This window comes from Saccopteryx bilineata, chromosome 6 (assembly GCF_036850765.1).
Source record: "Saccopteryx bilineata isolate mSacBil1 chromosome 6, mSacBil1_pri_phased_curated, whole genome shotgun sequence".
NCBI classification, from domain to species: domain Eukaryota; kingdom Metazoa; phylum Chordata; class Mammalia; order Chiroptera; family Emballonuridae; genus Saccopteryx; species Saccopteryx bilineata.
The window spans coordinates 113476494-113504175 of record NC_089495.1 but is presented as its reverse complement, the minus strand read 5'-3'; the positions used below and the strand labels follow the sequence as shown (position 1 = coordinate 113504175).

The window sequence follows — 27682 nt, the reverse complement described above, 5'->3', positions numbered from 1 at the left end:
AATAATACTGAGTATATAACTAACTTATTAATGAATTTAATGTTTTAGTGTAATAATAACATATCTTTTGATAGCATTTGGAATAATTTCTGTGTATCTTTGTGAAAAAATTTTAAATATATGGGAAAAAGGCTTGTAAATGAATGTTCATAGCAGCATTATTCACAATAGCCAAAAGTTGGAGAGTACCCAAATGTCCATCAACTGATGAATGGATAAACAAAATGTGGTTCAGATTTTGCCTGTTATCCAAAAGTAGAGCGTTCCTGTGAAACCCTTTGTAAGCCCAATGGCATAAAGCTAAGAGCAGTTACGCTAAGACACATCTTGCTAACAGATGCACAAAGGAAACGGAGATAAAGCACAGATGCTCACACAGTTCAAAGCTCTGGCGGCTCCATGCTGAGATGCTGAGTGTGGTTCCCAGGAAAGAGCTGGAGGTGCCACCCGTGACGCCCTGGGTGCTGCTGCCTCTATCACGCTTACTGCAAATGCTGAATGCTGTCTTTGCTTTTCTTCATAAAAGCAAAAATTCTCTTTGCATTTCTTTTGGTTACCAAAAAACAGGCACTAATATGGGTCTTTAGTAGAAACGATGTGGCATAAGATGAACTTTCCAGAAGTAGAGTATACCTGTATATCCGTATGATAAAATGTTTTTCAGCCACAAAATGGAAAGAAGTTCTGATCCATGCTACAACATGGATGAACCTTGAAAACACAAGGCTAAATGAAAAAAGCTGGACACAGCCACATACTATTACATTATTTTATTTACACGAAATATCCAGAATAGACAAATCCAGGGAGACGGAAAGCAGAGTAGTCTTGCTAGGAGGGGATCAAGGGGATTGGGGAGTGACTGCTTAATTGGGGTTTCCTTTTGGGGTGATGAAAAAAGGTTCTGAAATTAGTAGTGATGGTTCACAACATTGTGACTATACTCAATGTTACTAATAGTAAATTATATTTCACGTTTTAACTATAATAAAAAATCTGTTTCATTTATATATTTATTTATTAACTGTAAACAAAAAAAGCTCTTTAGGAGTAATATTTTTATCAGTTATTGAAAAACATGCCACAGAGCTCTAAGACCAAAGTCTAAAATGAAAAAGTAAAAGATAAAGGCTTAAAATCAAACGATTTTGTTGATTGGCAGACTCCTTCGCAGTGCATCTGGAATTCATATGCTGGGTGTTATCATAGGTATTTTTGTTTAACCAGGTTAGATTAACAAGAGAAATCTTGCCCTATAGAACTATATCCTTCCCTCAGTAAGACTTGAAGGAATTATTTGTTACTTGTTTTTAAAGAAAGATCATGACTAGAGGTAGATGCATCAGGTGTTAATCTTGTTACACCTTTATTCAACATGGGATTTTTGGTACTCGTGGTGGTAGAGCACAGAAAGCAATGGGTTAAATTGTTTCCTTGAAACAAACATAAAAGTCAAATAAAAAATCTTTTACTGAAAATTATTAGAAAATGTCTCAATTGTATGTTTATATCCCAAAATAATTGTTCATTGAATTTCATGTGCCAAAATGTAATCATCAACAAGTAAAAAATGCTCACATTTCCAATTCTATTGGCATTTCCAAAGTGACTTGTGTCACAGCAAGAAACCTGATGTGTGCTCTTTGTGTGCTAAACTCTCTGGTGAGCACAAGGCATTAGTGAGACCTCAAAAATGGAAGTCCAGACAGAAAGCATAAGTACTTTATTTACAATGTGTTTGTCTCTACCATGTTTATTTGATACTCATCTAATTATACTATGTAAAAATAACATTTAAAAAAGGAATTTTAAAAGTCATGTTATTTTTCTTTGCAATAAAATATAATAGCCTCTTTAACCTTAAAATTTAAAGCTATATTTGTTTTTAAATTAGGTAAAGTTACATTGTATATGTTAACTAATTAACTAGAGTTTAATGGCCTGTATAAAATTTGAACCAATAATCCTTCACACTCTAGTGTATTTTTTGCTCTAAATGGTTAGAAAGAGATAGCATAATTTCTTGGGGGGGGGAGCATAAGTTTTAGAGTCAGACAAACCAAGATCAAATCTAGATTCAACTACCTGATGGCTTTTCAAAATGAAAAAAAAAAAAAAAGAATTATTTATAGATATGTATAGACTTCTTCATGTATAAACTTTTACCATAAAGGATCAGTGTGACATTCTAAAAAGTAAGTTAAGGGGCTGGCCCACTGTGGGTGTTTGGTATGTGGTTGCTGTCGTGGTATTGATGATCATTTGGATAACTTTCCACAAAAAATAATTATAGGTTCTTGTTGCTAACAGTGTTCTAGATGCTCATGTCAATTTATTCATACTTCTAAATACTTTTTAAGGGTAGAGGGTATGTGTACAGGTAAGATTAATATGCTTAATTTGATAAAATGATACAAATGCTTAATTGTTCCCTTTACCCAATTTGTCTAATAATCAGTTTCTGAAATTGACAGCAGAGCAGCCTCCTGTGTAAGATGAGATTGTTCTCCAGAAGGTCCTCCTGTTCTCGGGGTTCTTGGTAATGCCTCAGAGACCTGCTGTCACTAAGTGCGCGTCATCACCTAAGAACACATTTGGCATATAATAACTAAAATAAGATCCCTTGTGATGATTCCATATAATACTAATTAAAATTGATGAGAGAAGACTAAATTTTTGTTTAGTATTCGTTCCGAGGTTATAGTCAGTCATCTTCAAGGCTTGTGTATTGATAGATCTGAGCAACCCTTGTTTTTTCATACATACTGAAATTAGCATTATATAAAATAAGTGCATGCAAATAACTCCGTTATTTACCTCATTATTTCCATCCATACTGTCACCAGCTATAAAGCCAAAGGTGGAAGGATAGAAGACAAGCATGTTTGGGGCATAATTTCATCTTTTAAAAAGTTTTTAATTTAATTTATTGGGGAAGCATTGGTTGATAAAATTATATAGGTGTTAAGTGTACAATTCTATAATATATAATCTGTATATTACATTGTGTGTTTACCACTCAAAGTCAAATTGCCTAATCTCATCTTATTGATTGGGACAATTCCCCATTAAATAAACTTGTTGCAATACTTTCCAATTTCTTTCACAAATACTCACTTATTTGATCACTTATCAAATATTTATTGTTGCACTCGCCGGGTAAAACAAACACTGGAGACGTTTGGAGAGTTTCAGACAAAGTTTTATGGCCAAGAGAAAAAGAGAACAAAACAAAGGAAAATAAACCTGCGCAGGGGTGCACTCAAGTGGTAGTCACAAGAGCCACACCGAGCGCCTACAGTCTAGGGGTTTTTATAGCGTAGCAAGCAAGCAGTTCATACAGAAGCGAATTTGGCGTTTAGCAATTGGCTCCTCCAAATTAAATTTTTAGTCATGTGCCTTAGTAACCAGTTATGCAGTTGAAAGCCCCCAGCTGGAAATGTCCCTATCTATCCCCTAGGATGTGGTCACATTAACTATCTTAGGAGTTTTTACGACTTCCTTATCTCAAGGACTCATCAGCTCCTAGTCATCCTGGGAGTCTAACGACTTCCCTATCTCTAGGACTCATCTGTCTTATTCATCCTGGGAGTCTGGTCTCATCTATTCCGGGAATGTACTGTACTTACTGGACCAGTTCCTTTTTAAGTTATTTTCCCAAGCCTATTAATGTATTTTATAGTTTTTATTCGAATGTCACATTTATCAGGCACTATCTGTGTACCAGGACCTCTTGTAATTATTAGAAGCACAGTAGTGAACAAAACCAGCCCAAACCCTTGCCCTTGTGGAACCTCTATTTTAGTATTTAGTGAGCGATTTTATTGGTCAGGGCAAACACTAAGCTGCTGTAACAAGGAAACCCCCAAATATCACAGCTTCAGTAAGAGAGTTTCCGCTCTCTGTTCTGTGGCAGTCTAGCCAGCTCAGCCTGGTGGAGCAGCCGGACTGCAGATCATTCAGAGGCCCCGTGGCTTTGCCAGCCTTTGGGTATCTTCCTCACCTGTAGAATCAAGACCCAGCTGCTGCTACATCCAGCTTCCATCCTGTAGTGGAAGGAAAGTCTAAGGCGAGCAATTTGTTCCTAAACTGGAGATGACACAGGTGCCACACATATCACTTTTTCTCCCTGCCCCCTACCCCTGCCGTTCCCCATTGACTCTAATACAGACATATTATCACCCCAGCTGCAAAGGAGGCTGGAAAACGCAGGCTCTTGCTGGGCCCAGTGTAAACATAAACCAGGTGGGTGTATTGGGGAAGCAGCACGGATTATATTATTTCCAACCATAGGGGAGAATGACAAGAAGCAAACAAGTTAAAGATATAAAATGTTATGTGGCCATAAGTGCTAGGGAGGCAAAGAAGGCAGGGAAGTGGGTAGAAAATACTGGAGAGAGAAAAATAATTTTAGTTTGGTGAGGAAGCCTCACTGCGTAGGTGATGTTTGAGACAGGACCTACAGCAGCTGAAAGAGCAGCCACCCAAAGAACGTTGCAGAAACAGGTATGCAGGTAGCTGAAATCTGTGGGCGGTCGGTTTTGGGGAGGGATTGGAAAAAAGGGGATCATAATTTTAATGGAGAACTCATTTTTTGAATCTGTTGAGTTTAAGGTACATCTCTGACCCAGTGGAAATGTTCAATAGTCTGTTGGATATATGAATCCAGTGTTTAAGAAGGCAGCTCCAACTGGAAATATACATTTCTGAGTAGTGAAACATACATCCTACTTCATCTTATTCTTTAAAAGTGATGCTTATTTCTGTTGGAAGAAACCAACAAGGCCATAGAGAGATCATGGGACTTCTCAATAGCTATCCAAGTGTGTATGGATGCTAGGATAGCATTGTTTATTGGCTTAAAATTTAACGAGGGATTTTTAGTGGCCCCCACGGTGGATCTCGGTGTCTGCATTGTGAGCCACTGTTTGATTTCCCCTGTGAAGAAACTGAGATTTGGAGGTAAAAGGTCTTGTGCATGGCCAGGGCAGAAAGGGCTGAGCCAGGTTAAGAGACCCGTTCCCCTGCCTCCCAGCCAGCCTTCCTGGACAGAGCCCTTTGTTAGGCGTATCCTCTGGGAAGAAGGATCTTTTGTTTAGCAGGTTTTAAACGTAGCCTGCTATGTTGCCTGGCCAGGTCAATAGGTAGAGCTTGAGACTTGAACAATAATCTCCTAGAAGGTCAGAGTGGTTAAACATATAGGAAGATCAACAGAAAAGGCATCGGTATGTCTACACAAAGGAGGTGAGACCTAGAATCCAGACAGAGCGCACTGCTGAGCCTGATACTTCCAGCAACCATCTTTGCAAATCCTTCTCTGTCTGTCTGTCTGTCTCTCTCTCTCTCTCTAATTGGCCCTTTCCAGATTCTGTCACCCCCATAAAGTTTCCTCTTTTTCCCGTGTCAGTGACACTCTGTCATTGCTCAGTGTGCCCGCTCCCGGCACACTACTCATGGCAGCTCATCATGTGACACGGAGGTCCCATGGAGGCAGAGGGGCGCTGCGACTTTTCTCAGGGCCGATGTGGAGCCTCTCCCATTTGCACACGAGCAGGCCTGCTGTTAGGAGGTCCCGCAGTCTTTCTGTGGCCTGGCTGGCTTCTCCTCTCAGGTTTGAGCATGGCCTTCACAGAAACAGGCTTGAGCCACATTTTGTTTGTTACCTTGAAGAATATTTTACTCTCTTAGAAGCTGCATGCACCTGTGGAACACTGGGGTCCACTGGAAGGGATCAAAAGGCCTGATTCCAGCTCTCGAGCAGTCTCCACTTTGCTGTGTGACCTTGACAAATCACTCAGAAACTCGGCTTCTCATCATTCAGATGAGATCTCATCAGCAATACAGTCAGCGCTTCGCTTGTTTGTAGGAGGGTGAGTGACTGAAGGTGTGTGAGCAATGTCAGGAACAAAGGCACACAGAAATCTGCAGAAACAGGTGCTCACCTTTCAGTCTGTCATGTGGCCTGCAAGAGTTCCTCTTCTAAGACTTTCCCATGACCAGTCAGAGGCCATAACACAGGTCTCTTTAATACATGTGTGTCTCCAGCTGTCTTCCAGAGCTCCCCAGAAGGGGAGATGTGAGGAGAGCATCTCTGCTGTTTGGATTTGTGTACCTCGGTCACACTCAGAGGGTAAACGTAGACTTGATAACACTTGCCAGACTCTGTTGGTGACCTCCATTCTCTCTTCTTCTATTCTGATTCTCATTCATCTTGTTGAGTAATTTGTAGGCTGTCTTTTGTAAAATAGATACTCAGTACCTCATTGTTCAGTTGAGCTGAACTCCTAAGGAAATGTATAATGTGAAATTGAACCTACGTCATGTATGTAAAGTGATGTAAAATATAATCTAAGGAAGCAGTTCTCACTGAAGCAAATTGCCAAGTAGTGCTGAGATTATAGTGGAATTAATAACTTAATTGATTAGGGTAAAAGGTGCTTTTATAGTCCAGAAAAGTTAAAACTTGCCCCAAAATGTAAGTATTCTATTCCCAGTTCTTCAAAAGTACAGTCAGTATTCTAATAAGATTTGGGGATAATTCCTCGCAGACATCCAGTGTACATGGTGAACTGTGAACAGGGAATTTGGTCAAGATGTGTGGTTGGAAGAACCTTTAATCTCAAAGTCATTGCAGCTGTTGCACATCAGCAAAGCCATCCATACTTCTTAGTCTGTAGCAGGATTCCTTTTCTGAGGAGTCCTCAGCAACATCTGCATTAACCAGGACTTCATAGAGTAGAGTAGAAGCCACTTCTTATAGTTAGTACCAGCCTCCTTCCCCACCTCCTCCTCCTCCTCCTTCCTCTTCTTCTTCCTCTCCCTCTCCCTCTCCTCCTCCTCCTCCTCCTCCTCCTTCCTCTTCTTCTTCCTCTCCCTCTCCCTCTCCTCCTCCTCCTCCTCCTCCTCCTCCTTCTTCTTCTTCTTCCTCTTCTCTTCCTCCTCCTCCTTCTTCTTCTTCTTCCTCTTCTCTTCCTCCTCCTCCTTCTTCTTCTTCTTCCTCTTCTCTTCCTCCTCCTCCTCCTTCTTCTTCTTCCTTTTCTCCTCCTTCTTCCTTCTTCTTCCTTCTTCTTTTTCTTTTTCCTGCTCAAGACAAAAAGAAAATAGGCTTTCCCTTGTGGAGTTTCTGGGGTTGTTCCAAACACGAATGATAGCCTAGCCCATAGCCTCCTTTGTGTCTGTGCTGCTGTACGTGAGAGCTGAGCCTGGGTGATGAACCGCTTCCTCTGAACAAGGGTATGTCTGCTGTGTCATAAACACATACACGTAAACAGGGATCAGAGCCTGACTCCCGTGGGGTCTCTCTGAGGGAGCGTTTGAGTTAACAAAATACTGTACCTTTTCTTCTATAGGTCTCAACAATTAAGTGGTAAAACTACTGTATTTTTCTTGTTCATCTTCAGATGTACAGCCTGGGAGAGGTATAGAAAGAAGGAGCTTATTTCTTTTAAAACTGATGATATTATGGCAACTCTATATTACTGAAATTGCAGAATTAGTTTTGTATCATGGAAAAATGCATATTAGCAAGACTTTTATGATTGGCTTGGGGAAAATAAATCCTGAATCACAACCATCAAATTAAAAACAAAAATTCTCATTTGAAGGCATTTCAGTTTGTTTATAAGTCAGAAATAGTTCCTTTTATATGAAGGCAAATAAATTGACTAATATATTTTAGGAAGATTTTAAAAGAAGAACTTACAGGAGTCTAATCATTAAATAATTTAAAATCCCGATCCTTAGGAGGGTTTTTCTGACTATCCAGTACTATGTTAATTGATGACTTTAACTCAATAATTACAACATGATTAAAAACTTTGATATCTTCAACTCACATCATATATTATGTCTCATTTTGATGACAGCAAGAGCTGGTTTATTTAATGGAAAGTTAAGCTAAGGGACCTGATCTCACCCCTGAGTAAACTGCCTTTCTCACAAACATAAATGAGATGGCAGTTTTCCACAACTTTCCTATTTGGTCCACATAGACAATACTTATATTTCCTGAATCACCTCCCTTTCAGTGTAACCTGCTATTTTACTTGCATAGGATGCAAATTCCTTGTCAATTATCTATTTGTCAGTATTTGTACAGTGGTGCCTGGTTCACACATCCTCTTGTGGATTGTCCGCTGACAGAGACTATTTCAGATTCAGATTTAATCCCTATTAGGTCATGGATGTAAATGAACTTGATGTGTAATAAACATTTAATATGTGCTATTCGATTTTCCCAGTTTGTCTAAGTGTATAGAGTACAGCTATAAGTGATAAAATATATTAACATGTTCACCAACAAATATTCTTTAAAGTTTATGATTGGATTGTGATTGCTGTTTATCCAAGGCATATAGCTTATATAAATCCTGAATAAAAACTATTTGTCTTTCCAGGTGGCAATAAGAACCTTTTTATCAGTTTATCCCTGAATCAGCCTAGAAATACCAAGACAGTTCTATGCTGTATTTATGATTCAATAACAGTAACTTAGAAGGTTCTCTATGTTTCTCGCCTCAAGTGTCATACAGTGGAAACCGAGCTCCTGAGGGGAGGGTCCCAAGCAGCCAGGGCCACAGAGAAAGGTACCAGCGGATGAGCTGGCCTGTGTTTAGGTGCCATGTCACACAAATAGTACATAGACCAGTCTTCAGTCTCCAGTGTTGTGGTATCCAGTACGATAGCCATTAACCACACGTGCCTAGTGAGCACTTGAAATGTGCTAGTCCAAACTGAGATGTGCTGTCAGTGTGAAATCACACCCGACTTCGACATTTTTGTACAAAATAGAGAATGCAAAAGATGTCAATAATAATTTCTCTATTGAATACATGTTGAAATGGTAATGTTTGAAGATATATTGGGTTAAGAAAAATAGATTTGTTTTGTTTGTTTTTCCTTTTTAACCTGAATTCTAGACAACTTAAAATTACACGAGAGGCACATGCTGCTTCTGTCAGGCAGCAGGGATCTGGATGAGCCCTCCGCACAGGGGAGCCTTGCTGGGGGTTAACAAGGAGCTGAGTGCAACCGAGGGGAGCAGAGAGGGCCCCTCTCAGCCAAGGGCAGTTGCTTGGAGCCAGGGAAGTCATCCCTCTATTTAGGTTTTCATCTCTGAAATTCCTTTCAGGCTAAATAGGACACGAGGCGATTCTGAACTGAGTCTGTCTCCCCTCGTTCCCCAAGACTAAGGCCAGCTGTGCTCTCCACTGCTGCACCAGCTAAAGAGTCTGCAGCGCTGGGCGCAGGGCCTGTCTCCAGTGCTTTCCTGATCACCCATTCACCCTCTCACCGGCCAGGTGACAGGGACCTCTGTTTGAACAGATGTGGGCTTGAGACTCCGAGATATTAAGTAATTGGTTCAAGGTCACGTCTTGCGATTGGCCCAGGCAGTAGGGTCCCAGGAGCTCAGCCTGGAGCCATGATGCCATACCAACCTCTAAGACAGAATCATTTTCTTGATTCTTTCCTAACACATTGGTCTGCCCTCCTCTCCACAGTATACCAACAGTACCAGTCTTTTCTCCACAACTCAACGGTTATTCAGTGATTGAACAACTAAAATTTAAAAAGGTTTAATTTTTTGGAAATTGAGGCCTTGTTTTCCCTAAAGTTGCCCCCAAAAGCATACCTTAGTTTAGTCGGCTTAAAAATATATGTAGTGTAATCCCAATGAAATAAATACTAAGTACCTACTAAATGCCAAACACATTGTCAAGTACCAGGACAAAGAGATAAAGATGGCGAATGCCCAGATTTGCCAGTGGGTCTGATGTAGGAGACCTGCCACACATTCCTGCCACATAGTGTTGAGGGCTGTGCCTCGTGCTATGGGCATGGAGAAATGGCACACCTGCACATCTCGGGGTTCAGGGCAAGGTATAGTATTCAAGAAATCTAAGAAGTGGAAGTGCTTGAGCCATCTTCACATGCCTCCCACTGGTTTCCTGGGGTTTCATTCATGTTGCATGAAGGCCATTGCTAGTGATGACAGCCAAGGTCAGTGTAAGCATCTGAGCCTCTGATTCCGCTTGCTTGGATTTCAGGTAGCAGCAAGGTCAACCTTGTGAAGATCCCGTCCACCGCCTCCAGCCCGCGGGACACCGCACTGGCCGCTGTTATCTGCAGTGCCTTGGCCACCGTCCTGCTGGCCCTGCTCATTCTCTGCATCATCTACTGTAAGAGGCAGTTTATGGAGAAAAAACCCAGCTGTAAGTTTTCAATTACATATTTTTTAATTTTTCTTTTTAATTTACTGTGATGACATGGTTTCAAGTGTCCCACTCAACATAACACCCTCTACACCCCACATTGCGCCCCCCATGCACCATGCAGTGTCTCTGTGGTGAGCGTGTTCATCATCGCTGCGTTTATGTATACCACAGGAGACTGGAGCAGAGTGAGAGTCAAGGCACTATTAAAGGGACAGAATACATGAAAATAGATCTTACAGTCCTCTGTTCCAAGGAGGCACTGCAGGAGCCGTCTGATGGGTGGCCCCAGTTTATAAGGACATTGGAACAGCAGGGATATCCCCATGCCACCAGGCAAAAACAAAAATCTTTTTTTTATGATAGAATGGTACACCTCAAGTTGTGTAATTGTATTAACCAATGTCACCCCAATAAATTCAATTAAAAGATTAAATAAAATAAAAATAACACTTAAACACAAAATAAAATCGTTCTTGGTTCTGACAACATAAGTACTCTCCATTTTGAGCTTTCTTCACAAATTGTTTCATGTTTGTGCCTTCTTTTTCTTTGAAAATGAAAAGGCTACGGTGGTGCCGGTCAGCATCATGCAGGGAAGGAAACTGCCTCACTGACAGAATTCTCGCCTCCTCTAGGGTCTCTGAGAGCACAGGACACTCAGTACAGTGGTTCTGAAATGTCCTGTTTCGACAGACCGCGGGACAAATCCCCCAGGGCATGTTGTCAGTGCCACCAGGACCTCGCCCAGATTTGTGGTAAGTTTATATTACTTTCTGTTTGGTGGAGTCACACTTAATGTCCATGTACCCGGATTAAAGAGGGAGGAGGAAGCTCTATGACCGGGTTTTCCACAAATCATAATTGCCTCCTAGGTTATTGACAGAAATGATAATTTGGGGAAGAAATTCAAATGGGAATTGGTTTCTAATGTGGGCAAAAATGGGCAAAGGTAGTACCAATTTCCTTTGCCATTTACATGTATTCATCAACATAAGGTTTCTACACTTTCCCCATTCCTATCCCTACCGTAATGACCTCATCTCCTCTGCAGTGTAAGATTTGATGCGGTCAGCAATCCCTTCCAAAAGCCTGCCCTGGCCGCCCTTCGCCCCCCACACCTCCCTGTTCTCTTTAGCATCTCTGAGGCAATACTAACAGCACCCTTTGTCTCTTATTCTTCAAGTGAAGTGGATCCCAATCAGCATGACTTATCCTCATTCAATCATTCTTTCCAAGAAAGTGTAGGATTTATCTTTTTATCTAATATTTCATACGTGGAATAAGGAGTTTTCAACATAATTATTTTTCTACTTATTACCATATTCTATTCTAGAAAAGGGTTTAAAAATGAAACATAAGACTTTTATGGTGTGTGGGGATATATTTTTGCCTCTGCCTATGTAGATAATACAGTGTGTCCATAAAGTCATGGTGCACTTTTGACCCGTCACAGGAAAGCAACAAAAGACGATAGAAATGTGAAATCTGCACCAAATAAAAGGAAAACCCTCAGCCCTGGCCGGTTGGCTCAGCGGTAGAGCGTCGGCCTAGTGTGCGGAGGACCCAGGTTCGATTCCCAGCCAGGGCACACAGGAGAAGCACCCATTTGCTTCTCCACCCCTCCGCCGCACTTTCCTCTCTGTCTCTCTCTTCCCCTCCCGCAGCCAAGGCTCCATTGGAGCAAAGATGGCCCGGGCGCTGGGGATGGCTCTGTGGCCTCTGCCTCAGGCGCTAGAGTGGCTCTGGTCGCAACATGGCGACGCCCAGGATGGGCAGAGCATCGCCCCCTGGTGGGCAGAGCGTCGCCCCTGGTGGGCGTGCCGGGGGGATCCCGGTCGGGCGCATGCGGGAGTCTGTCTGACTGTCTCTCCCTGTTTCCAACTTAAGAAAAATGAAAAAAAAAAAAAAAAGAAAATAAAACCCTCCCAATTTCTGTAGGATGATGTGGCAGCATGTGCGCATGCGCAGATGATGATGTAACACTGTATACAGCGGAGCAGCCCTCGGCCATGCCAGTCGAGATGTGGATGGTACAGAGGAAAGTTCAGTGTGTTCTGTGGCTCGCTAAATTCAAATCTGTGACCAAAGTGTAACATGAATATTGGCGCGTTTATAACCAAGCGCCACCACATAGGAATAACATTACTCGGTGGGATAAGCAGTTGAAGGAAATCAGCAGTTTGGTGGAGAAACCCCGTTCTGGTAGGCCATCAGTCAGTGACGAGTCTGTAGAGGCTATACGGGATAGCTACCTAAGGAGCCCTAAAAAATGTGTGCATGAGCCCACATCGAACTGCACTGAATAGGTATGAAACTGGGAGAGTTTTCCTTTTATTTGGTGTAAATTTTACATTTCTATCATCTTTTGTTGCTTTCCTGTGACCAGTCAAAAGTGCACCATGACTTTACGGACACACTGTAGAGTCTCAGGCAGCAACCAACAACTACTCGGGGATCCTCAAAATACGCCAAGCATTATTTCCTAGGTCCTCTAACATGACATTGACACAGAATCAGAGTGAGGAGGGATCATTTTTTGAGAGATGAACTCAGATTTTAAATGTAATAAAATACAGCTTCGTGCAAACTCTCCCTTACCTGAACTTTTTTTTTTTTTTTTTTTTCCAGTCAGACAGACTCCCGCATGCGCCCGACCGGGATCCACCCGGCACGCCCACCATGGGGCGACGCTCTGCCCACCAGGGGGCGATGCTCTGCCCATCCTGGGCGTCGCCATGTTGCGACCAGAGCCACTCTAGCGCCTGAGGCAGAGGCCACAGAGCCATCCCCAGCGCCCGGGCCATCTTTGCTCCAATGGAGCCTCGGCTGCGGGAGGGGAAGAGAGAGACAGAGAGGAAGGCACGGCGGAGGGGTGGAGAAGCAAATGGGCGCTTCTCCTGTGTGCCCTGGCTGGGAATCGAACCCGGGTCCTCCACACGCTAGGCCGACACTCTACCGCTGAGCCAACCGGCCAGGGCCCATGAACTTTTTTTTTTTTTTAATAATTTTATTTTTTTAATGGGGTGACATCAATAAATCAGGATACATATATTCAAAGATAACAAGTCCAGGTTATCTTGTCATTCAATTATGTTGCATACCCACCACCCTTTTAACTGAAAAGATTACGTATAGAGAGCCTTGTTTTGTATCCTCTAAACCAGGGCCCACGGGCCACATGCGGCCCCCTGGGGCCATTTATCCGCCCCCGCCGCACTTCCAGAAGGGGCACCTCTTTCATTGGTGGTCAGTGAGAGGAGCATAGTTCCCATTGAAATACTGGTCAGTTTGTTGATTTAAATTTACTTGTCCTTTATTTTAAATATTGTGTTTGTTCCCATTTTGTTTTTTTACTTTAAAATAAGATATGTGCAGTGTGCATAAGGATTTATTCATATTTTTTTTTATAGTCCGGCCCTCCAACGGTCTGAGGGACAGTGAACTGGCCCCCTGTGTAAAAAGTTTGGGGACCCCTGGTCTAAACAGAACTCTGATCTTAATCCCCGCATGCTAATGCCCAGGTTCAGTTTAATTTTTCATTTAAATTGCTTCCTCCTTAATGACAGTGCTTTTTTCTTTCAACCTTTTATTTGACATATTTCCAGGCTTACTAAAACTTGGAAGGACTAAGACAAAGAATTTCCACATACCCTTTACCCACATTCCCCAAATATTAACATTGATCTCATCTGACATTTACTTTATTATTATTATCTCTCTCTAAGTATGTTGGTGTGTGTGTATATATATATATTTTTTGTATTTTGTGTATTTTGTATGTATACATATGCTTTTTGCCACTTAAAATTATTTGCAGATATGTTATTCCCTTACCCCTTAATACATACTTTGGTGTTTGTTTCATAAGAACAAGAACATTCCATTACATAACAGCTTGATTATTAAATCAGGAAATTAAAATTAAGTCTATTGCTATTATACAGAATATATTCAGATTTTTTTTTTACGTGAGAGGTGGGAAGGCAGAGACAGACTTCTACATGCGCCCTGACGGGGATCCACCCGGCAGGCCCCCTGGGCTGCTGCTTCATTGCTCAGCAACTGAGCTATTTTAGCACCTGAGGTGAGGCCTTGGAGCCATCCTCAGTGCCTGGGGCCAACTTGCTTGAACCATTCGAGCCATGGCTGCAGGAGTTAAAGGGAAAGGGAGAAAGAAAGGAGTGGGTGGGGTGGAGAAGCAGATGTTCACTTCTCCTGTGTGCCCTGACCAGGAATTGAACATGGAACATCCACACACCGGGCTGATGCTCTACCACTGAGCCAACTGGCCAGGGAAGATTTTCTTAATTGTCTCAATAATGTCTTCTGCAGCAAAAAAAAAAAAAGAATCCCAGATAACACTGTTGTATTTAGTTGTCCTCTTTCTTTACTCTCATTCGATATGGAATATTTCTTTAATCTTCCTTTATGTTTTATGACATTAATATTTTTTATGAGCACAGGCCAATAATTCTTTAGAATGACCCTCCTTTGGGCTTTCTGGTGTTTTCTTATGACTAGATTCAGAAAAACCACAGAGGTGATGCTGTGTCCTCCTCAGTGCCCTGTATCAGCAGATATATCTGTCCCATTCCTAGTCAGATTAACTTGGGTCACTTTTTTAAAGTGGGTCTGCAAGCTTTCTCTGCTGGAAAATTGTTAGTCTCTTTGTAATTAATAAAACCTCATAAATTATTTGAGATTGTGTAAATATCCTATTGCTTCTAAACTTTTGCCCACTCATTTAGCATTCTCTGATGATTCTTCCTGACTCAGTCATTAGTATGATGATTAATTGCTGATTTTCTAATTCCACCATTTTCTTTTTCTTTTTTTTTTTACTTCTTTATTTTATTTTATTTTTTTCTTTTTTTACAGGGACAGAGAGAGAGAGTCAGATAGAGGGATAGATAGGGACAGACAGGAACAGAGAGAGACGAGAAGCATCAATCATCAGTTTTTCGTTGCGACACCATAGTTGTTCATTGATTGCTTTCCCACATGTGCTATGATCACGGGCCTTCAGCAGACTGAGCAACCCCCCGCTCGAGCCAGTGACCTTGGGTCCATGCTAGTGAGGTTTTTTGCTCAAGCCAGATGAGCCCACGCTCAAGCTGGCTATCCTGGGGTCTCGAGCCTGGGTCCTTCCGCATCCTAGTCCGACGCTCTATCTACTGCGCCACTACCTGGTCAGGCCTAATTCCAACATTCTTTCTACATTTATTAGTTGACTTCCTATGGTCAGAGGGAACTTTCCCTTCTTCCTCATTTATTTATTTACTTTAGTTAGTGTGGACTCATGGACTCCATTCAGTGGGTTACAATCCTTTGCTATCATTATTTATTTTGGTGCTCAAATTTTTCTAGACTTAGTCAGTGGAAGTCCCTTCAGCTTCATTTTGACATGTTCCATTATTCTTTTAGCACTTTATTACTTTCTGACACAAAAAGAATTCCCAGGCTCATCTTATACTTTCTCTGGTTGAGCCCTAGAACCAGTCATTTCTATAAGGAATGACAGTGCCTTTGCTCTCTAAGGAATTTTGAGAAATTCCTTAAAAGTGACTATGACACTTTTGTTAATTAATAGTGAATCCCGATGAGTTTCCCATGATTATAGTCTATCTATTCAGATAGTACAAGATGGCGGCCTATTTTGAAAGTCAGATGAAAATAAATGTTTTGGATGTCATCCTACATCCAACTTAACACTGGTTTGCAGTTGTATCTCTCTTTCTAACATTCATTTTTTAAAATGAATGGTTTCATATTATTTTCCTGGTTATAAAAATAGATAATCATGTTAAATTTGAATATACACAAACATGTATGTGTACATGTAAATATATGATTATTTCAAGTTTTTTTCTCTATATATATATGTGTGTGTGTATGTGTTTGTATGTTCCTGCATGCCTTAGTCTGTCTATAGTTTTATAAAATTAGAATTACATAGTATACACACACACACACACAGAGAGAGAGAGAGAGAGAAGTCTAGAAGGTTGTTCATCAAATATGGACAGTGTTTATTTCTAGGTTATAAGGCTGAGGAAGATTTATTTTTAAATTTATCTAATATCTCTTTTTATTTATACCTTTTTTCAATAAACTTAAGTATAAATTTTAGTGGATTAAATACATTCGCATTATTGTGGAACCATCCCCACCCGTCATCTCTGGAATTTTCCACCTTCCTCACTGAAACTGTGCCCACTGAAAACTAACTCTCCATTCCCATCTGCACCCTAGTCCCTGGCAACTGCCACTCTACTTTCTGTCTCGGTGAATTCGACTACTCTAGGCCCATCACTTAAGTAGTTAATCTTTTTTTTAGGATAAAAAAGAGAAACAAATTAAGCCTCACATCCCCTTCTCCCAAAAAGATAACCATGGAAATAGCTCAAGGTCAAAGACCAGTTTGAACTGGTAGTAAAGAGAGCATCCCTAGGAAAAGCATGGCGCTTCATAGTTCTGCTGGCTTTCCTAGGGCCCGTTCACCTGATCCCATCCTTGTGCTGTGAGGACACCTGCAGCATGGACCAGGTGGCCCTTGGTTGCAGGGTACATTCCAAGGCCACACTTCAGGAGAGGTAACTGGGTATTTTCTAAGCACTCTAACTGTGTAATCCCTTGTGCAGGTGTGTGTTATATGCATTTATCAGTTTTCATGTGGGGCAATTGAAAATGTTTGATGAGGGCCTTACTTTTTTGATGCCATTGATGACATTCTGGTCATTTAAGGGGACATGAGTTTGGCAAGAATTAACTAAGTTTCTCAGGGTTACTAAATTCCAGTGCAACATTTTTTGTACTTTAAACTCAATTTTCCTTTTGTCTTATATTCATGATTTTGACACTTCTGTCATCTGCAAGTAATTTTTAACATGTCATGTACTCATAAAATTTTAGAACAGCCTTCAGATTCAGTAAGACCCCGGAAAGCGCATGTTTAGACATCATATTAAGTATATCTATATTGATTAAAAGTAGGCATATCAGTTCAGGTTTAAAGTAAATGAGGAATTCAATGTATTGCATTAAGTAAGCGTATAACAACTAGAATTCTGACTTAGTAAATTACTGTTCCATCCAGAAAATTTAAAAGTATAGTTACAATTTTGCTTTGTAGTGGTGCTTTCTTCTCCCTACAGACCACTTACAGATTTTTTGAACGTGTGTTCAGAAATGCAGATCCAGTGGGGGAGACGGTGCCGGCTTTCTTCGGGTCCCTTTCCCGGTCCATCTGTGGCGAGTTTTTGGACGCCTGGCCTCTGATGCAGAATCCCGTTTGTGGTGATGGCATCTCTTTTTGTGACTCTTATCCCGAACTCACTGGAGAAGACATTCATTCTCTCAGTCCTGAAGACGAATCACTGGATTCAAACAGCAGTCAGTATTTGGTTGGGAGCGCTGTTCCAGGGCAAGCTCCTTCCGAAGACTTGACAGTAACTACTGATTTGTTTAGATACAACTCAGCGCCAGAACCAGTGCTAGTGCAGGATGACCCCCTGCTTGAAGCCCGCTCCATCAAGCGAGCGTGATATCAGACCCCGACCACTCAGATGTCCCTCCAGGTAAGGGGAGAATGATGGCAGCGGGGACGTGGCCCTGACTTTGGAAGATCTTAGGGAGCGGAGTTCTGTTCCTCCCACAATGTGTGGGGGAGACTGACGGGAGGTTTTTCATGAAAAATATATTTTCAATGAAATTTCAGGAGTTTTCTTTAGCTAACGGCTAATGTATAAGGTTGTAAAGGGCAGCTGTGGTTTTTAATTCTCTGTAAATCCAACTACAGTTGACTCTTGAGCATCATGAGAGTTAGGGGCACAAAACCTCTGCACAGTGGAAAATCCAAGTAGAACCTTTGACTCTCCAAATCTTAACTACTGACTTAGAGCAAGCAAACAAGACTTACAGTTGTTTATATGAAAAATAATATAATAATTAATAAATATAAATAATGATAAATTTTGTGTTTCTGTACTCACAACTGTAAACCTACTTTTACTTACCGCTGTATTGACCAGAAGCCTTATAGATAACATAAAAGGTAGGTTAACACATATTTTGTACCTTATATGGATTATATACTGTATTCTTAAAATAAAATGAGAGAAAACATTAATAAAATCATAAGGAAGAGAAAATATATTTACAATATTATACATATGTATTTTTAAAAATCCACATATCAGCGAGCTAACTCAGTTCAAACCTGTGTTGTCCAAGGGTCAGCGCTACTTAGCACAGGGCCCCAGGCTCCATTCCTGATGGGGAGAGAAGGCATAGTCATGGGAGCATCTTGTAAACAATTCCTTACCTTCATTTGTGTGTGTGTGTGTGTGTGTGTGTGTGTGAGTGACAGAGACAGACAGCAAGAAGGACAGACAGGGACAGACAGACGGGAAGGGAGAGAGATGAGAAGCATCAGTTCTTTGTTGTGGCACCTTAGTTGTTCATTGGTTGCTTTCTCATATGTGCATGGACTGGGGGACCACAGCACTTACCTCCATTTTTCCCTGTAATATTCTAATGCCCTATACATCAAGGCACTTCATTTAGTGTGAACTTCTTGGGAATTTAGATCTCCTAAAGCTATGCTTTTCCTTGCTCTCTCGTACTGTTTTGTTGTTGTTATTGTTTTGAGAAAGACAAGGAGAGAGACAGGAACATCAGTCTGTCCCTGTATATGCCCTGACCGGGGATTGAACCAGCAACCTCTGGGCTCTGGGACAAAGCTCCAGCCAACCAAGCTATCTGACCAGGGTTTAATTTGTATTGATTTTTAGAGAGACAGAGGGGAAGGAGAAGGGAAGTATTTGTTGCACTCAGTCGTGCATTCTTTGGTTGCTTCCCGTGTGTGCCCTGACCCGGATCAAACCTGCAACCCTGCTGTTTCGGGATGATGCTCTTAACGGACTGAGCTAACCGGCCACGGCCAACTATTGTTTTCTTGATTACTCTGCTTTGACTGGCTGACAAATTTGGTTGGAAATTGATTGTCCATTGTGATCAGAGACTAAGTATAACATAAGAGCATTCTAGATAAAAGGCTTTAAAATAAGGTTGAGGGAGGTGGTGACTGTAGGCCAATGGGTCTTCTGGCATGCCACTGGACTGGAGGCCAGGAAGCTCTCTGGGACTCGTAGACAAGGATGTGGCCTTTGCTGAGTTTGACTTCATGTTTATAAATATTTCCTTAATGTCAGCACCTACCTATATTGTTGGCATACATTCTTCTGAAAGGGTGATGCCAGCCTTGGGGATAAGGGCGGAGTCACAGAGCAGCAAGTCTCCCAGGCTGCACGAGACCAGCGTTGCTCTCACGGCACTGACCAGTGGGGGCCTGGGCACTAAGGCGGCACTCAGACGTGCTGCCTGTGCTCCTGAGGGCATCCTTGTCTACTTATCTAGGAAACAAGCCAAGTTTCCTCTCCAAGTTACATGGAGAGGAACATGTGTTCCTTTTAAGAATAGTTCATGGCCCTGACTGGGTGGTTCAGTGGTTAGAGTTTCGTCGTAGCATCCCTGTGGTCATGGGCTTGATCCCCAGTCAGGTCATGTAGGAGAAGCAACCAAAAAGTGCACAACTAAGTGGAACAATGACTTGATGCCTCTCTCTCTCTCTCTCCCCTCCTCTGTCAATTACTTGAAAAAATTAAAAGAGCCCTGGCTGACTTTCTCAGTGGATAGATTCTCCTGGCACACCGAGGTCACAGGAATTCCAGGTCCATCTCCAGTCAGGGCAGGTGCTAGAAGCAATCAGTTTTTGCACAACTACCGTATTTTTTACTCCATAAAATGCACCTGACCATAAGACACATCTAGGGTTTTAAGGAGGAAAATAAGAAAAAAACATATTCTGAACCAAATGGCATGTTAAAATATTTAATAAAATACCATATTTTTTGCTCCATAAGATGCAGGGGCATTTTCCCCTCCACTTTTTTGGAAAAAAAAATGCGTCTTACCCTGGCTGGTTGGCTCAGTGGTAGAGCGCCGGCCCCGTGTGTGATTCCCGGCAACAGGAGAAGCGCCCATCTGCTTCTCCACCCTTCCCTTTCTCCTTCCTCTCTTATCTCTCTCTTCCCCTCCCGCAGCCAAGGCTCTATTGGAGCAAAGTTGGCTCGGGTGCTGAGGACGGCTCCATGGCCTCCACCTCAGGTGCTAGAATGGCTCCAGCTGCAACAGAGCAACATCCCAGATGAGCAGAGCATCATCCCCTGGTGGGCATGCTGGGTGGATCCCGGTCAGATGCATGCAGAAGTCTCTCTGACTGCCTCCCCACTTCTAACTTCGAAAAAATACAAAAGAAAAAAATGTGTCTTATGGAGTGAAAAATATAATATGTGTAACAACCAGTTGATGCTTCTCTCCCTTCCTCTCTCTCTTTCTCTCTCAAATTGGTGGCAAAATTTCAAAATAGTACATATGTTGTATAAATTTGCAGTACTTTTCTCTTTAACTACAATAAATTTCTATAGAGAATTTATAGGGAATTCTATACAAAAAAAATTGTTTTTGGAGACGTGTTTCTTAAAAGAAAGGAAATGAAGAAGAGAGAAGTAAAGGGGGGAAAATAAACAAATTTGACAGTTAAAACATAACTCTGTAGCTGGGAAAGATTGTTAACTGACCTTATTCTTTTGAACCATCTCATAACTTTTATAATTTTCATGATAATAATAAGAAAAGATTTAAGAGTTAGCCTAACTCCATGTAGGTCTCAAGAATGGCTTGTGGCCCACAAACCTTCCAGGCTGAGAACTCCCAGCAGCTCAGAGCATGTAACTGTCCCTGACAACAGGTTAGAGATGCGGGAAACAGGATGAAGAGGACCTCAGCCCCTTCACAACCAATCCCAACATCCCAATCAGATGCCTTGCCAGGTACTCCAAAATAAAAGTCTTAGAGCTCCTAAAATTTAATCTGAGTCTCATTTTCATTACAAGATGTTGAAATTTCTTTTATGTCAAGTGAATTGGCACTGATATCAGACTTGCTTGTGTTTCCTTCACAAATATCAATTACATCTTCTCATACATCATTGTTAGGGGAAAGTCTGAGTAACTAGAATAACTGTACTATTGTCAGTAACTAGAATCACCACTCATCTTAATTTTGTAGCTTGTCCCCAATTTTGTGATGAAATTCTAAGACTAAGGAATGAACCATCTTGATACCAAGTCATATAACCAACTCATTCTCTACTTTTTCTATTCATCTTGTTGGTGAGGTGGACATATGGCTGATAAACACTATGATCTCAGGTGCATGAATGTCAAAATTTAGAAACATGTCGTATATATGAGTGGTGTATAATAGACATTAATTCTCTTTCAAAGAGCATTCTTAAGGTGACTATGATCTGCATAAAGTTATTTTCAATACAAGTTATTATGGAAAGTTATAATTACACATAACATGAATAAGAAAGTGTTATAGTCAAGTTGCACAATAGAATTTATTAATGAAAGGTTTTTTATTAGCATTCCAAGATGTGTTATCTTATAATGATTACATAATTTTAGTAAATCTATATAAGACATTCTGAATTTAGAGGAAAAATTGTTAAAATGTAAATTGTTGGCCCTGGCTGGTTGGCTCAGTGGTAGAGCGTCGGCCTGGCGTGCAGGAGTCCCAGGTTCGATTCCCGGCCAGGGCACATAGGAGAAGCGCCCATCTGCTTCTCCACCCCTCCCCCTCTCCTTCCTCTCTGTCTCTCTCTTCCCCTCCCGCAGCCAAGGCTCCATTGGAGCAAAAGATGGCCCGGGCGCTGGGGATGGCTCCTTGGCCTCTGCCCCAGGCGCTACAGTGGCTCTGGTCGCAACAGAGCGATGCCCTGGATGGGCAGAGCATCGACCCCTGGTGGGCAGAGCATTGCCCCCTGGTGGGCATGCCAGGTGGATCCCGGTCCGGCGCATGCAGGAGTCTGTCTGACTGCCTCCCCGTTTCCAGCTTCAGAAAAATACAAAAAAAAAAAAATGTAAATTGTTTTTATGTTTACCCTAAAATTAAAATCAGCAAATACTATTTTGAGCCCATTCTAAGACCTTTTTCCAGATTCTGAGAAGCATTTTCTCTGGTTGTATTTACTAAATGTGCGAAACTTAGTGACTGAAGCTTAATTTTCAGAAGAAAACAAGATATAGCAGCAACTGTACATTTTGGGAAATCGACCCTCTTTTTTTATTTCAAGTCAGCCAAATATTTAACTCGATTAGTTCTGTTTGTTTCCAATCCTTTAGATTCCAACAAGCAATTCAGATTTCTCTCTGCAGGCTAATTTTCCAAGGTGGAGAATATATTTACTTCTCATTTAAAAAAAATTTATTTCAGCAGCTTATTATTATGAATCAAAGTGAGGTCATGGCTAGGCAGCTTGGCTACCTGTAATGGGCTCTTTCGTAATTCAGGGAAACACTGGATTCTGTTTAGATGTGTAAGGGCAGTGAGAGCCAGCAGAATAGCCTTTTTTTTAAGTGACTAATTTATTTTAAATAAAACTTTAAGTTCCTCCACAGGCATTCATTTATATAAATATTTTCAGTTAACATCTCTTCACTTCCTCCCCAGATTTATGGAGATATACTGACATATAACATTGTATAAGTTGAAGATCTACAATGTGATTTGCTGTATGTATATGTTGCGACATATATAACAGCACTTTGGTCTTTACTTGGTGTGAAGCTCAGATTTCTACTGCAGGATGTATTATATTTGTTTCCAAAAACGTATTTTTACATAGTAGTTTTCTTGTGAGCGGTTTAAGACCACCCAGAATGTGATGATGAGGTTATAGTTCAAGACAAAGAGAAGAGGTGTCAGGGCCTTCTAATGTCTGTGTGACTTCATCCTAACCCCTCCCCAAAGGGAACGAAGATATTTGAGTCTGAACTTACGGGAGAAGCTCTTCTTGCTGTTGTTTCTAAACCAACATTTTAAGTCAACATAAAACAATGAAAGTAATAGTAGAAAAGATATGAAATGACCTGGGTTCCAGCTTTTTAATCTGTTAAAACCTCTGTTTTATTTTTGCAAAATGAATCTAATTTGCCGCCTATAGAAGTATCAATGTGGTTATCATAATATCTGATTGACAAAACTATCTCTGATTATGAAGAGTATATCAGAAGTTTCTATTTTCAGATACTCTCCTTAAACCTAGGGGGGGGGAATCCTTTTTATAAACTTTTCTAATATGTCACCAATGCCAAATCAGTGATACATAAGTTAATGGAGAGTCAGTGCACACCCTGAAGGTTTTACTTCCAGCAAGGTGCCATTGGTGGGTGCTTCTTCCCCTCTATAGGTGAGATCACTGCCCTTTGGTAACAAGGACAAATCTCAGGGCTCTACTTTGCGAAGGCTGTTGACCCTATGGAGATTGTGAATACTGTATTCCAAGGAGATCATTATAAGGGAAATATTATATCCAAACTATTTCTAAACTTTCTCCAATAGTTTTTTTGTGGCTTTTTTTTTTTTTAATTCAGTGAGAGGAGGGGAGGTAGAGACAGGCTCCCGCATGTGCCCTGTCCAGGATCCACCCAATTAGGGTGATGCTCTGCCCATCCGGATTGTTGCTCCATTGCTCAGCAAATGAGCTTTTCTTAGTGCCTGAGGTGGAAGCCATGGAGCCATCCTCAGCTTCCGGAGCCAACTCGCTCCAATGAGCCATGGCTGCAGGAGAGAAAGAGAGAGAGAAAGAGAGAGAAAGAAGAGAGAAGAAAGAGGGGGAGGAGTAGAGAAGCAGAGGGGCGTTTCTCCTGTGTGCCCTGACGGGGAATCAAACCTGAGACATCCACATACCGGGCCAACACTCTACCACTGAACCAACCAACCAGGGTCAGCTCTCTTCAGTAGTTTAATGTATGTTTTAAATTCAAAGACGAAGAGTGGCACTTTTCATTAATCATCTTTGTTCTTTTAAATTAGGGTCCAATGGCTCATAGATCTTCACCCGTGATGGTTTAAAGGATGCAGCACAGAATCAGCTTTCAGTGTTTAAATGAGGTTGAAAATCAGCAGCAGATTGTTAGTTAATATGTTTTGTTTACTGTGGGTGACAATATCATCTTTTAAATACTTTTTGCAAATATTAACGATGAGTTATGGAATTTTTATTTTATCCTCAGAATAATAGGTATCTGAATATTTGAACACCGGTACATGAGCTGCTTGACTGTATGTGATTTAATTCACGTGTAATACTAGTAAAAGTTATGTATATTAATTTTTTTTTGCAATTACAGTTTCACAGTTTTAATTTGTAAAGTGTGGTCTTTTAAAGCTCTCCTTCTGTTGCTGTTTTAGGGAGCTTACCGGACTCTGCTCTTTCTGGAACAGACGCGCACATTTGGAACCCAGGGGCACGCACTCCGTTTGCGCTTACAGACTGAACGGTCTGGACCTTGCTTGGCTTCTGGGGGAAGAAAATAAATCTGAACTATACTGATAGCTTTTTAAGCCATTCAACCAGTTGCTTCTGAGCCAGACCAGCTGTAAGCTGAAACCTCAAGGAACAACAAGAAAAACTGCAGGCGCTCACGATGCTTTGCATCTCTCCCAAACCAGAAGCTTCTATGCTGCAAACACGACTTCAAAGACTGACGCGCTGCACTGGCAGCCTATGAGACTGCGGGCCTTAATAAGAACCAGAAATACAGTCATGCTTATTTTCATGTGAACGTGGTTGTACAAGGCTGAGGACCCAGAGTATAAATTTTCATCTTGTATTTTCTTCCAAAAATAATTTCACATGGCCGATTACCCTACTAAGAGTCAGTTAGATTATTTACCTTAGTTTTTATATAGATTGGTTTCAAAAGTGGGTGTTTCCATTTGAGGAAAGTCACTTTTTTGTTATCTAAGCTAATTTGTTTAGTTAGGAGATTAGAATTGACTTTGTACTGTCTGCCTAAACCTTGGGTTTATTAAATGAAGTCAATTTGCCTAACTAGAAATTAAAGGAAAGCAAGTCTTTTAAAGAATTGACACTTCTAATCTCAGCCACCGTCTCCCAAACGTCTACTGGCCTGAGCTAGTAAGGAGGGGACTGAGCTAGATAGTGCGTGATGACAGGGCCGCCCATCACCCTGAGTCTAAAACCACTTAATACACACAGTCTAGTACTTGCACACAAAGATGAGCATATGTCTGTGAAAATCAGTTGATATTGAAGCATCTATCCCTGTGACTGAACTTAGAAGATGCAGAATTTCTCTTCCATAGTAAAATGGTATTTATAAAGATAGTGATTTTTTTATTATTATTTCTCTTATCCTCTCCTCTCCCCCTTCCTCCGGCAACAACAATCTGTTCTCTGTATCTGTGAGCTCAGTTTGGGGGTGTTTTTTACTTTGCATATCATACTAAGGGATTTAGAAATTACAGTATATCAGCGTTCCTTATGACCGAAACGTGTTACTGAGGGACAGCCTTATGAGACTATGTGTTAGAGCCGGGGACAAAGCAGTTTGCCAGCAGCCTTTTGGTGAACAGCCTGTAACTGCTGTGCTGTAGTCTGACCAAGGTGCTACAGTGTTTCCTCCGACCTGTCAGCGTAGTCAGCAGTGACACCCCGTCTTAGCCGGACAGTGCTGACGAAGAGCTTGCCGCTCGGCTGGGCGCCTCCCCGGCCCTGCTTACCAAGGCGTGTACGCACTGGACAGATCTCTGGGGCTGAGACAGAGACGAACCCAGGTCACTCACCAACTGGGCGTGGCTCATTTCTCTTCACCTTTATGGCCTGGAGAGGAGTTAATTGAGCAGGATTTATTTTTTTCCTATTTGAACCTACATGATCAGATCCAGCCTTTGCCTTTTAGCTGACTGCATTAGCTCTGTCCCATTTGCACTTAACACAGAAAGAGACCTTTGAACTTCAGTGTGTGAGAGTGCACTAGAATACTTTGCTTCAAAATTACCTCATGCAAATCACTCTTACCTAAACTGAATATTTAAACTGGACCTTAAAAATCTGCCTTTCCATGGACATTTTTATCTTCTCACTTATTACCCCATACTTTTCTGTTTTGGCAAGACATTAGTAAAACCTAACAAGCCCCCCTTCTGTGGCTGGACATTTTCTATCCATGGGTTCAGGTTGTGATATGTGCGTGTTGGCTTGCCTGGGCTCAGTCATGTTCACGACCGTTCCTCTAGCCCACATAGGAAATTAGAGTGTCTCCTTTAACACACTATCTTTTGTGTCTATCAAGTGCCCTGTCATAATTGATTGATTCTACTTTTTTTTTTTAGCATAATCCAATGGTTCTTAAACCTTGGTATCCACTGACTCTTATGAGAACTGCCTTTAGGAAACTCAGGTGAAGTATTTATGATTTGATCACAAGATGTCTATGAAATGCAAGTAGACTGGCCTTACTATAACTCACATGTGTGTGCCATTGTTTGCAACCTGATCATTTTTGTTTTAGCAGAGGGATGATCAGAGTGAGCCAGGGTTGTGCTCATTTATGTAAACTGAATATATTCTCCATATGTAGAGCCCTTATTAACTTTAAAGACAAACACTTGACAAGAATGAAACTTTGGCCAAAAACCTTGAAACATCACTTTTGATCAGTAGAGAAATACTTAGGGTCAAAAGTTGATCTGGTTTCATACTGCATTTGAAAAATCCTGGGTGGTTTTTATCAAGACAAAGACTTTTAGCCCCACCTACTATAGAAATATGCAATGTTATATGCTATACTCAGTAAACACTTGAAAGCACCCATTTTGCATTTGACATGGTTGGAATACCCAGCACTCAGATCAGCTCAGCTGCTAGGTAGGGTGCCAATGGCAGGAAACTGGGAGTGCACAATCATCATGTTCAATGCTGCAGCAACTCATTGACGAGAGTGAGACAAGGAGTTGTTGAAAAGCAACCACATAAAGGCATGGGTTCTCTAATTTTGTGTAGATGGACTATATTTTTCAATGATATTTTTTTTACTTTAGGTAAAGTGTAAATATTGCTGTTAACCTAGGTTAAGCACTACTTACTGTCTATGCTAGTAAAAAGAAGAAGAAGAAGAGAAACATCATTGGTTTAAGGCAGTCAGTTTGACTCAATTTAGTTTTGCATACTGGAATTTTCTTATATGAATAGTTTTGTAATACCTTTTTTATTTGTGAATAAAATTGTTACCTGGTATTCTTATTTGTATGTCCAGTAAGAAAGCAGTGTGTGGTGTGAATGCACACCATCTTACTGCCCTTGTGAGGGTCCGGCTGATTCCTGTCTTCCCAGTATGATCCTTGCTGGTGATCTGGCTATATTTCCAAGGCCTGTCAAGCAACTGACAATGCTGAGTCATTTGAGAAGCTTTGGTGTCAAGATTTTATTATGATCTCTCCGCCCCCCCTCCCTCCCCATTTTATAACACAGAGAGGGAAGGAGCTAGAAAGGTTTTATGTTCGCTCTTTGTGGAGGGGACAGCACATCTCCC

At 41.3% G+C, this 27682-nt stretch overlaps 1 protein-coding gene across 2 annotated transcripts in view; it reads left to right on the top strand.

Annotated features, from left to right (window-relative positions):
- The window catches only part of TNFRSF19 (TNF receptor superfamily member 19), a 114102-nt gene extending 86723 nt beyond the window's left edge, over positions 1 to 27379 (top strand). For both annotated transcript variants that reach the window (XM_066236724.1, XM_066236725.1), the window contains exons 6-10: positions 10047 to 10211; positions 10850 to 10969; positions 16705 to 16807; positions 17401 to 17791; positions 24537 to 27379. In XM_066236724.1, the coding sequence (XP_066092821.1) occupies positions 10047 to 10211; positions 10850 to 10969; positions 16705 to 16807; positions 17401 to 17758 (746 nt within the window). In that variant the 3' untranslated portion in view covers positions 17759 to 17791; positions 24537 to 27379. The remainder of the gene's footprint in view (positions 1 to 10046; positions 10212 to 10849; positions 10970 to 16704; positions 16808 to 17400; positions 17792 to 24536) is intronic.
- The last annotated feature ends 303 nt before the right edge of the window (positions 27380 to 27682 follow it).